Raw genomic sequence first — 12,880 nt, 5'->3', positions numbered from 1 at the left:
ACTCCATTACCCCCTTTTGTATTACGATTTCCTCTATATGTTTCTTTGAAAAAATATTTTATTCCGACCTAGGTATTACGGGACACTGGAATTTTTGAATATACTTGGAATGAATTAGAATTGTGGATGAAAGGCCTTCATTCTGTTTCACAATCAGAACAAGAAATTGTCATTCTGTTTCTTGAAAGAGTAAGTATATTTAAATGATGTTCACCAGTCCTGTGCTCTTAGTTTACAATGGAGGGTATTTATTTTGCAAGCTCTTAGTCCAATTCCTTTTAGTAATCAGTTTAAAGCAACAATTTCTTACTGAGGAAGATGTGTTTAGTCATTTGATTGATGGGTATTTTGTTTTAAAACTTAATGCTCAAGATCTGCGATAGTTGGATCAGTTTTTCTGAAAATTTCATTGTGTCTACATTGACTCCTATGATGCTTCTGCCATGTATGTTATGTGGATCATATTCCGCTCAGTGATCTTCTATCTATGCTCTTCTCTTTGGAATCTATATTACTGGAATTTTCATTGAAAAGAGATACTTTATTGTTCCATTAATAAATGTGGCAACTTAATCGGATTGCAGCTAGTGGGAGTTATTTGAAATGAACTGTTGTTGGTTAGCATGTAATGAAAGCAGATCTAAAATCAAAGTTGATGTATCCAGTTCCTGCAAGTTAATGTTTCTGTCCTGCTTTGAGTAAACTGAAAGCTAGGGCGCAGCTGGGGGTGCGTAATCCCAATTCAACAACCTACATCGCTGATTCACTTTTTATATGGTCAGTCTTGATTTGATTCCTTAAAAAATGTTGTCCTAGAGTTACATACTGTCAATATTGTTAAAAGTAATAGATATGTAACAATTTTCTGCATTCACTGGTCCTCTACTGTGCTTTGTGCTAGCTGAGATGACACCGTAACTAATTTATCTCCGCAGTTGGATCTATGTTGCAAAGGGAATTGTTTGCTTTGCTTTGACTAGCAACCAGCTAGTTTTATACCCAGGAATACCCATACTCTTGTGCTAAGATCAGAAACTGATCAAAGCACAGAGATGCCTGTGAAATCTGGATGCTAATGCAATAGTCTTATAGTATCATTGTACAGGTGCTTGCTTAACATCATGAGACAAGCAACATTTAACAGCATTAGATCAACTCGATCTAACAAATTCATCAGTTCCTCTGACATTGTTTTAATTGTTCATTCATGGGATATGAGATTTAAAGTACAAAACTTCGAAGTACATTTATTATCAAAACATGTATACAATACACAACCTTGGGATTCGCCTCCTTACAGGCAGACACAAGAAAAGGAAACCCAGTAGAACCCATTAAAAAAGACCATCGTACACCCAATGTGCAGAAAAAAATCATGCAAGTAATAAACATATGCAAATAATACTCAGAACTGAAGTTCACAAATGTGAGTTCACAGCCACATAGTCAGTCACAGTCACAGCCAATTCAGAAGCCCATTAGTTGCAGCCTCAATTCATCACAGAGACAAGTAAACCTTGCAGAACAGTGAGCTGAACAGCAGCCCATCCCTCACCTCCAGCCCCGACATCCTGACCTTTATAAGCTGGCCCAGCACTTAAATTGGCCAAACAGCTCATCGTCGTTCCTCACTCTTGGATTCAGGCTCTGTCGCTTTGATACGTTCTCGAGCCCGAGACCTGCCACCTCAATTTGGCCCGCACCCGAACTTTCCAATTAGGCCTGGCACTTATATCAGTCAAACGTCAGCTTAATTATCATTACAGGGCTAGCATTTATTCATTCCTAATTGCCGTTAGGAAGTTCTACCACCACATTCAGTACCTACAGTTCTTGTGGTAAAGGTAGCTCCATTCTGAGCTCCAGGAGCCTTAAGTTGAAAATAAACAATTTTCAGTTGTCTTTGATTTAAAATTTATAGTATCTATCATGATTGCTTAACTCTACAGCTTTCAATCTGTTCTTTCCTTTGTAGGTTTTGATAAAGTTAATACAAAACCCACATCCTTACACTGACCAGATTTCAGAAGCAATACAAGAAGCAATTACACTGCAAGCACAGCTTGATGGGCAGGACTTGGATGCTGTTAGTTTGCCCATTTCAAATATTGATGGTGAGCGGGAAAAAAACTCTGAATTCTTCTGCAATCAGTTTCTAAATATGGTCAGCAAATGAAAAAGTAAAAAACTGATTCACTCTCCAGTTAAATGTTCCAAATAATATTGTCAGTCACAGTAAGATAAAGTATGTGATTGAGAGGTGCCCTGCAGTAAGTTGTTCTGATTTTTCATTTTATGCTGCACTCCAGAACCATATATTGAGAAATTTAAAACATTCAAATCATTTCTGGCTAACAACCTAATATTATGGAAATTTTAAGCATCTTTGCCAAATTTTTCTTGTCTATTACAAGTATGCATGGTACATTATAGCGAACAATCCTGGTTGTTGTAGTTGAATGTTTATACACATTAAAACTGATAGTCATCCTTGTTAGTGAAACATACCTCAACATTGTACTCAAAGGACAAATACAGCATGCCTAGATTAGAGCTTTTACTCTCATCCCAGCAATGAGCTTAACTCAGACTGCAGAAGACAGTGATTCCTTTTTTGATGGTTTGACATTTTTCTACCACGGCTTTCAGGGGCTTCTCATGGTAATCCTGTGAAAAGGATCAATCCTCTACTGTGGGCCCATATTTAGCAGCAATTGGAGCACAGTTATCCCAGAAATGCACAGAAAAACCCACTGGCTTTCCAAAACACAAGAGACTTATTGTATTTTGTGACACTCATCAATTTTGGGAGGTGAAAATGTCAAGTGCAATAGAACGTGACGACCTTGAGTTCCATTGAGGCCAAATGCAACTCAGCTGCAAGTATCAGATGTAAATTGGGTTAGGTAACAAAAATAAGTGTTTTAATTGTCTTGGAACAGGCTCAGATTAACTATGGCCTGTCAATTTTACATGTCCAAATTTTACACTGGAGCAAACTTCAAGCACACTAACAGTCCCTCTACCAACTGAAGTAATCTCAATGGAACAATTAATTTGTGAACTAAAACATTATTTTGTTAATGCACAAACTCCATTTGAAACTATGTAAACCAGGAATTTATTTATTTTAACTAATTAGTTTCACTTTGTATGTAATGATTCTCTGTACTTTCTCTTTAGATGTGCTGGATATGGTGGACATTATTATGGACACTAGTGAAGGTCTGAATGATGAGGATGGGTTTACTTTAAGTGAGGATGTGATTACACAGACATTTCCTTTCAGTGCAGTGGTCACAGCTGCTTTGGAAGCCAGGAACAAAATGGTCTTGGGAAACAGTAATGGAGCAGGTGACTTTCTAAATAATCTTTCAAAGAACTTTTTGCCTCTGATCGTTAGAGGTGATTATGAAGAGTAGCTTCATTACTCGTGACACTATCACTTCAATCTTGATGTTTTTTTCAAAATTTTGCATTTCACTTTAAACAGGATATATTAATCAAACCACTTAATGCAGAAACCTCAATTCAAATATCTAGGAATACAGTTGGCATCGGTCTATCATGTGAAAGCTGACTATTGTAACAATTTTGTCTTTCTCTTTTATGTTCTGTTTTCTTTTCTTCAATCCGCATTTTATTTAGAACAGTTGTTATTGCATTGGTCCATTCATCTGCAATTGTCAACATCTTTTGAAAGTCCAATAAGTTCTGTGTTAGTCCCACTTGATTTATATGGTGTTGCCAAACATTCAACAAATGTGTTGAAGCTGATTTCACCAGATAATCTGATCCTTCCACAAATGAAGGCAGCCAAGAAATCTTAATAACAGAGTACATATGTATACTTCAAGTTTAGATCTGTGCTAATCTGATACCTTGAACTTACTGGTTTATCTTGCTTGCTTACTTATTGCCTATTACGCCACTGGTGTTTAGGGCTGCAATGAAGGTCCTCCATCTCTGTCTGTCCTTGGCCATTCAGCTGTAGAGGAATTCTTTATTGCTGTTTCCATAACGGTTTCACCAGTAAGGGTTGTTGGCCCTGAACTGAACCCCTAAACCTGGAGGACCAGTGGACTGCTATTAGTCTGGCTTCTACCCTTTGACAGTTTGGCATGGGTGACCCTACCAAGTGCCAAAGAATAGAACCCTGAGTCCAGCCATCATTGCTCTCCAGGTCACTGAGGCACACAAGCCTCCAAACCACGGCAAAGTTGTGGTCCTCTTGGAGAATTGGTTTAACTTGAATCTCACATAATTACAACTGAAAGATGATGTGCTTCATTTGGTAATTTCTGCATTATTTTGTGCTGTTTCAGATGCTGTTTTACAGTACCTTATTGCTACTCTTACTGATGTTCTACATGTACAACAAGATCCCTTGGCTTTGTGTCTAGTATTACAGATGTATGACAAAGAACTGAATTCATTTACTGAAAATCAAAGTTTAGTCAAAAATATTTTGCAGTTTTATTCTTATTACAATCTTTGGATCCCACAGCAAGCTAAGGAGACACTGGTAAGAAATTAAATTTCCAGCTATAGTTTCACTCCCACAGCATAGATTGACAATGTTTTCAGCATTATGTACTCTATAGTTTTAAATTTCTCCTCCTTTTGGAGGCTTATAGAACAATGTCTAATATGTGCATTTATATAGATTATATTTTTATTTGCACTACACAACCAACAGTTTCAGTGGACAACTTTTTTTTTGCTATTTAAGTTAATTATAGCATCTCCGACACAATTGTAGTGCCCTTACCTGATCTCTCGAATGTGAAGTAGGGAAATTTGCTCAATGTACTGATCAGCGTTTATCCTTTAACCAGCATCACCAAAAAGCAAATGTCCAATTATTTATTTCTGTTATCATTCATAAGTTACAACAGTGACTACACTTTTTTAAAAAAAGGTATCTTTGATAAAACTTGGGATATCAATGAAACATGCATTACCTTTTATGAACTTAGTGCAAACTGCAGAGCCTGTTTTTATTGTTATACAAGCATTTTGATAAATTATGTTGTACAATGTGGGAACAAGATCATTAAGCATCCTTTGAGTTTTATTGTTTTTCGGTTTCCGGAAATCAAAAATCTACTTTTAAAAAGTTAAGCATACAAGAAGTAGTTTTCATAATACTAGACATCTTAATGCTTTTTCCAAACATTATAAGACTTACAGTTACAAAAATACCACTCATCTGATAATGGAGTAAATATTCAAAGATGACTTGTTTCGATCAAAATGTATAAATTCCAAAATGGACCAATCCAGCTGCACAAAATTATTTCAAACTTGAGACTAGCTGGAAATTTTCATGTTCGACTGCATTATTTGGACTTGTCCAGAATCACTGACTCCATTTCCTGCAAAACCACATTTATCCAGATCCAATGCAGGAACTTTTCTCACTGGCATTCTGTCCCCTGGAATCCATTGGAAGTGAAGGGCCTTAAGTAATCCAGTGTGGTGATCACTGTTGAGGATTTAACATGGCAAACCAGGGAGCAAAACTTTGTATATGTCAATTCATAAGGCAATGTCTCTGGCATTAAAATCTATCAGGTTGAATTAAAGTATTAAGAAAAAAGAGAATAAAAGTTTGAAAAATGAAAAATAACATTAATACAAAATACATAAAGCATATTTATATTTATTTTTATGTTTCAAAATTAAACATGAACTTACTAACCTTCCCCTTTGCATCCTAGATCTGAGTCATACAAAACTCCATTGAAATTATTTCAAGCAGTAAGCAAGCAAAGGCCTTTTAACATTAGGTCTAGTAGTAAATGAACTTTACACGCATGAGAGGTCCATGTCTTCTTTCATTCTGGGTGACTGAACACTGGCAGTTCTGATGAGAACTGCCAGCCATAGCAAGTATGATTTTGCTTATTGCACAGAGCCAGCCAAAACTAATATGAACTTTCTCATCAATGAAGGTGAATTTCCCAGATGTTAAATTAAAATACTGCCATTGCATTAGGCAAATTGAGTATAACAAATGGTAAAACATCTTTTTTTTCTGAAACTTGTCCACAGTTTGAACGATTTGGTACGGAAAGTACACATTCTCTTCCATTGAAGGGAACTTCCTTCTGCAGTCTCCTGATGAGAGCATATGAAATGGGGGTCAGCATCCTCCTCAGTGATGATGTTAAAGGGAATTTGAAACAGGCAGTCACACAATTGCACCTGTGTGAGCTCGTTCTGGCTGTGAAGCAAGTGATGCTGTATACCCGAATGTCTGTGGCAAACTTTAACAAAGTAAGTATAATTGTTTACTTATTAATACCTGACAACTATGAAACATTTATAATTAAATAATAGTTGGTGGTCACTTGTTACGTTAGATAACATTTCACCAAGATGTTACACACCATATCATTGTATTTTAAAGTAAATTATTAGGATTATTAAACAAATCTATTGTCAGATTACTGTTTGAAATCTGAAATTTAAACAAAAAGTTTTATTAAGAAGATCTATTTACTTAAGAGAAAATTTAGAAGTTTCTGGGTGCAATTGAAGCACAACAGCATGCTGTAATCTTTCACCATTTAAGTAATAATCTGATAACCTTGCATTAACAAATATCCTACTCCATCTGCAGATCTTTGCCCATGCACTTAACGTATCTAATCTCTCTGCAGACTCTCATTTCCTCCGCACAATCTGCTTTTCCAATCAATTTAGTGTCATCAGCAATCTTAGATACAATACACTCAGCTCCTCTTCCAAATTGCTAATGTAAATTGTGATCAGTTATGGGTGTAGTACCAACCAGTTTGGCTCTCCAACCAACTGGAGAAACAAATATTTATCCCAACTCTCTGCCTTCTATTAATCAATTCTCTTTCCATTCCAATACATTTTCCTCAACTCTATGCATCCTTATATTATGGATAAATATTTTATATGGCACCTTATCGAACACCTTCGGGAAATCCAAGTACTCAACATCTACCTGGTCTCATCTATCCACAGTGTTCATTATATCCTCAAAGAGCTCCAGCAAAGTTACCAAACAGAAATCACTCTTCATTCTGTGTCTGCCTGATGGAGCCACTTCTATGCAGATGTTTTGCTATCTTTTCCTTAACTTCAAGCATTTTCCCAACTACAACTGTTAAGTTAACTGGCCTGTAGTTACCTGTCTTTTGCCTACGTCCTTTTTGAAGCAATATTCTAACATTCACTTTAGTTTCTGCTATTTCTTTCAGTACCCTAGGATCCATCACATCAGGAACAGGGGACTTGTGAACTAGTTTGCTCATTGCTACATCTTTAGTGACAACAATTGTGTTGAGGTCCTCACCTCCCATCACATCCATAACATCTATCTTTGGCATGTTAGAGGTATCCGCCACAATGAAGCCCAACACAAGATAGTTGTTCAAGGCCTCAGCAATTTTCATATTACCCAATATTAGTTCCCCCTTCTCACCTTTTGAGGGACTTATGTTTACTTTCTCCCCCTTTTCCACTTTATATATAATTTTAAAATTTTACTATCGTTTTAATATTTTGTGCTAATTAACTTTCATAACCTTTCCTTATTTCTAGCTTAGTGATTCCTTGTTTCTTTTTAAACGTTTCTCAATCTTCCTGTTTCCCACTCTCAGTATGTTTATATTTATGACCTTTTTGTTTAATGCTTTTTTTTGTTATTTCTAAAGCTGGCTCTCCCCACCCTTGCTTTTAACTGGAATGTACCTTTGATGAGCATCATGAAAAATCTCTGAAAGTCTTCCACTGTTCCTCAATTGCCCCACCATACAGCCTGTGTTCCTAGTCTATCCTGGCCAGCTTCTCCTTCATCCCATTGCAGTCTCCTTCATTTAGGCTTGATACACTGGTTTTAGATCAAACTATGACGCCCTCTTCTTGTATGAGAAAGCTAATAGCTAGTGAAATATTTTGGAATACCCCTAAACTATAAGATACATAATAGAATTTTAATTAATTTATTTATGTTAACCAAAATATTTTACATTGTATTGTACAACTGAGATATCCAATTTAAATAAAACTTAAGTAGTTTTTGCAGACAGACATATGGGGCAGCAAGTCACACACTTTCAGACTGTGAGATGCTTTGCAGATGCATTGAAACATTGAAAAATACAAAAGCAAAAGTAGGCTGATCTATCTCAATCTCATGTCTCACTTTCTCCCTGTGCCCCCTCCCCCCAAAATAGCTTTTTCTGTCTAGAAATATACAGTGCCTATAAAAAGTATTCCCCCTTGGAAATTTTCATGTTTTATTGTTTTATAAGATTGAATTACAGTGGATTTAATTTGGCTTTATTTGCAACTGATGAACAGAAAAAGACTCTTTCATGTCAAAGTGAAAACAGGTCTCTACAAAGTGATCTAAATGAGTTACAAATCTAAAACACAAAATAATTGATTGCATAAGTATTCATCCCCTTTAATGAGACACCAGATCATCACTGGTGCAGCCAATTGCTTTTAAAAGTCACATAATTAGTTAAGTGGAGATCACTTTGGTGCAGACAAGTTGTTTCAATTGATTGTAGTGAAAATACACCTGTATCTGGAAGGTCCAACTGCTGGTGAGTCAATACCCTGGCAAAAACTACACCCTGAAGGCAAAAGAACACCCCAAGCAAATCCACAAAAACGTTATTGAAAAGCACGTCAGGAGATGGATACAAGAACATTTCCAAGTCATTGAATATTCCTTGGAGTGGAGTTAAGCCAATCACCAAGAAACGGAAAGAATATGCCGCGGCTGCAAATCTGCCTAGAGCAGGCCGTCCTCAAAAACTGAGTGACCGTGCAAGAAGGGTACTAGTGATGGAGGCTACCAAGGGACCTATGACAACTCGGGAGGAGTTCCAAGCTTTTTTGGCTAAGTGGGAGAGACTGTGCGTAAAGCAACTGTTGCCCGGGTTCTTCACCAGTCACAGCTTTAAGGGAGAGTGGCAAAGAGAAAACCACTGTTGGGGGAAAAAAAATTCTAATGAAACCTCAGCTAGAGTTTGCCAGCTGAAGTCAGTTGGAAGAAGTTTTTATGGTCTGATGAAACCAAATTTGAGCTTTTTTGGCCATCAGACTAAACGCAATGTTTGGCATAAGCACTGCACATCATCAAAAACTCACTATCCCTACCGTGAAGCATGGTGGTGACTGCATCGTGCTGTGGGGATGCTTCACTGCAGCAGGCCCTGGGAAGCTTTTGAAGGTAGAGGGTAAAATGAATACAGGACATTGCCACAAGCATAAAGCCAAAGCTACACAGGAATGGCTTAAAACAATAAACTTAATGTCCTGGAGTGGCCAAGTCAGAGTCCATACCTCAATCCAATTGAGAATTTGTGGCTGGACTTGAAAAGGGCTGTTCACCCACAATCCCCATGCAATCTGACAGAGCTTGAGCAGTTTTGTAAGAAGAATAGGGGAAAATACAGTGTCCAGATATGCAAAGCTGAGTAGAGACCTATCCACACAGACTCAAGGCTGCAATTTGCTGTCAAAGGTGCATCAACTAAATAGTGACTTGAAAGTGTGAGTAATTATGCAATAAATTACTTTGTGTTTAATAATCGTAATAAATTTAGACCAATTTGTCGAAATTTGTTTTCACTTAAGATGTGAAAGAGTTTTTTCTGTTGATCAGTGTCCGAAAAAGCCAGATTAAATCCACTGTGATTCATTGCTGTAAAACAATAAAATATGAAAACTTATAAGAGGGTGAATACTTTTTGTAGGCACTGTATCTTATAAATATATTTATTAACATTGCCTTCTCATCTTTCTGCAACAGAGAATTCCACAATCTCATCACTCCTAGAGTGATGAAATTTCTCCTCATCTCTGACCTAAAAATCTGATCCCATGTCCTGAGATTGTAAGCCCTGGTTTCAGAACCACCAGCTATCATCTGTGCCTTGACCCTTTTGACACCTGCTGGAATTTTATGTTTTAATAAGTTCTTATCTCATTCTTCTAAACTTTAATGAATACAGGTCCAGTGGATCAAATCTCTCATTATAGGGCATTCCCATCATGCCAGGAATTAGTCTGGTGAGCCTCCTTTTACTCCACCGCATGCAAATGTAACTTTTAACTAAGAAGGCCAAAAATGCACAAGGTATTGCAGGTGTGATCTCACCGAAACGCTGTATAACTGCAGTAAAGTGTCTGTTTCTGATGTTTTTAATCCAAGGTTCTTTTGGAAGTTAGGAGAGAGGCACAAAACTTGTTGCTTCACAATTGTTTTATAAAGCGTTAACAGACCAGAGAAAATCTGAAATGGACATGCAAGGAGTAGGGGCTGCTAGCAGAAAAGAGAGACAAAAGAAAAAGGGTGGCGCCAAACTTGAAGCACCTTTTTTTAATATACATAATTAATAAAAATTGCATTCAAATCTGCAGATAAGAGTCAGCTAGTCAGAAAGACCTTGTCTCAATGTCTCAATACTTTTTGTTACTTTGAGCGCAATCTCGAAATATAGATTGCAACCCATAGGTCATCCCAGGACCAATGAATGGCCCTGTAACTGAAGTAGTAATGGATTGCACAACGGAAGTTTTACTAGTTACCAAATGGATTGCCATGTAATTGTAAGTTTAATGGATTGTCCTACAACCAAAATGGATTGCAACCAATATTTTTACAGATTTTTGAAAAAATTAACAATTGAGTAGCATCCTCACTCCTAATTTCCAACCATTGGTGTATTGAAGCTAGAACTAAGTTTTCTCTCAGACAAATTGGAACAGAGGAATTTCTTAATCTCTTTTGCTGCTCGTTAAAAATCTTCCACTTTGTCTGTGATGTTCAAAGCCCTTAAATCTTCATAATCATCTATTGGTTATACCAATTATTGGATTCTGGTGTTTTTAATCTTAAGTTCTTTCAGAATTCAGGAAAGAGGCACAAAACATGTTGCTTCGTGATTATTTTATTAAATGTTAACAGGAGAATGAAAATTTGAAACGGACAGTAACAGGAGCAGAGGCTAGTAGCAGAAAGGAGAGCCAAACGAAAAAAGATGGTGCCTTATGTGGAACAGCTCTTATTGTACTACATAGATAAGAAAGATTCCATTTAAGTTTGCAGATGAGAGTCAGTCAATCCGAAAGCCTTTATTCAAATGATATAGCACCAAGGAAAGCTTTCAGAGCTTTCCAAAATCATACAGGTCTCATTGAACAACCACATATTCATACTGTGACCACTAAGAGCCATATACAGCACTGACTTGTATATAAGTAACTGTATAAAATGCAAGCAGGCAATTAATTGTTAACCTTCAAAGAAAAAAGCAATTAACCAATCAGATCTAACATATCTCTTGTAAAGAAACCAGCATGCAGCTTGCCTCTTTAATGGGTTGCATTGCCTTCACGTTTGCTGTTCTAACAGCTACATCTTCAAAAGCTTCCAGAGGTTTGATAAATCCATTCTGAATTTGTCTCATCTCATTGATATTTTCTGTGTTGTGCTATCAGATCCTTTGCGGTAAACTGCTGATAACAAAGTAACAGGTCTATAGTTTCTGATTTGCTGTCTCCCAGATTTTTTACATTTGCTGTTTCCAATCAGCCTGAATCATTCCAAACTCTGCAGAATTTTTATGAAGATGACAACCAGTGCTTTTACTATTGGCATAGCTATCATTTTGTATTCTAGGATACAAATTGTCAATATCCAGGTCAATATCCAATTGTCAACTCCTTGTTGAAATGCTAACTGCATTTCATTAGCTTTGTATCTGTACTCGGCACAATGACAATAAAGTTGAATCTAATCTAATAATAAGAAATATTCAGTGACATGGATTGTATTTGAGTAAGACAATTTTTTGGGTCAAAGCAAATTTCTGACAAATTATATCAATGCTGACAATTTGCATGGAGAACAAATCACAGCTGGATTTAAATTCAGAATTCCGAAAGGAAAATTTGTTGCAAACTGTGTTTCCTACATCTAATCATGTACCATCTAGTTTCTCTGAACGTTCACTTGTTTCTATTGAAAGTTGAGAATTTTGTCTTTACTTAATGATCTTGGGATTTCTACCGAGTAGAATTGCTTATGCGTTGAAAATACCCAAAGAACATGGGTGTCTATAATGCAGTCTGTTAACCATCTTCTGAATATCCCTCAAAAAAATAGGGAATATATCAGTTATATAATTTGAAAGCAGCATTTGCTGTCTCTGAAAATGATTCTGTGTAATGAACTTTTGCCATATCGGTGAGGAATAAACAGAAGGTTAGAAATAATTACTTGATAGGTATTAGTTGTTTGATAGATTCTAGTTGTTCTTTCTTTTTCAATATTTTTATTAGTTTCATAAAATATAAACATGACATAATAATAGTACAAAGTTATTGGGAATACATTGTTATAATTAACATGAGTAATTATAAAACCAAATAATACTTAATTGACAAAACTCCCAATCATATAGGATACCAATGAATAATACAGAACAAAAAGAAATATCTAGACAAAGATCATGAAAAAGGAAAAAAAAATAACCCCCTCAAAAAAAACTAATCTAAACAGAATTAATCAACTAAACTAAAAAAAGACCATGGTCGTAAAAAATGGAAGAAAAGAAAATCTTAGCGGCAACGACTTGGTTCCTCTCAACCAACATCACAGAGAAGTAAAATAAGTCTGGAAATGGTCAAATTTCATCATATGAAAATGCTGAATAAATGGTCTCCAAGTTTTTTCAAATTTAATGGAAGCGTCATAAACCACACTCCTAATTTTTTAATTAAAATTTTTTCCAAAATATCCATTGGATATAAGTGTGGAAAATTAGGAGAAACAGTAATTAAAAGGTTTCTAACCTGTAGGTATCTAAAAAAAAGTGAG

General features: G+C 36.2%; 1 protein-coding gene across 3 annotated transcripts in view; it reads left to right on the top strand.

Annotated features, from left to right (window-relative positions):
• Positions 1–12,880, top strand: part of urb1 (URB1 ribosome biogenesis homolog) — a 121,435-nt gene that overhangs the window by 47,082 nt on the left and 61,473 nt on the right. For all 3 annotated transcript variants that reach the window (XM_063050486.1, XM_063050487.1, XM_063050485.1), the window contains exons 16-20: positions 73–189; positions 1,976–2,114; positions 3,184–3,354; positions 4,326–4,525; positions 6,058–6,282. In XM_063050486.1, coding sequence (XP_062906556.1) covers positions 73–189; positions 1,976–2,114; positions 3,184–3,354; positions 4,326–4,525; positions 6,058–6,282 — 852 coding nt within the window. The remainder of the gene's footprint in view (positions 1–72; positions 190–1,975; positions 2,115–3,183; positions 3,355–4,325; positions 4,526–6,057; positions 6,283–12,880) is intronic.

This window comes from Mobula hypostoma, chromosome 6 (assembly GCF_963921235.1).
Source record: "Mobula hypostoma chromosome 6, sMobHyp1.1, whole genome shotgun sequence".
Classification (NCBI taxonomy): Eukaryota; Metazoa; Chordata; class Chondrichthyes; order Myliobatiformes; family Myliobatidae; genus Mobula; species Mobula hypostoma.
Note: the sequence above shows the minus strand (reverse complement) of the source record. Positions and strands in the feature narration are given on the sequence as shown.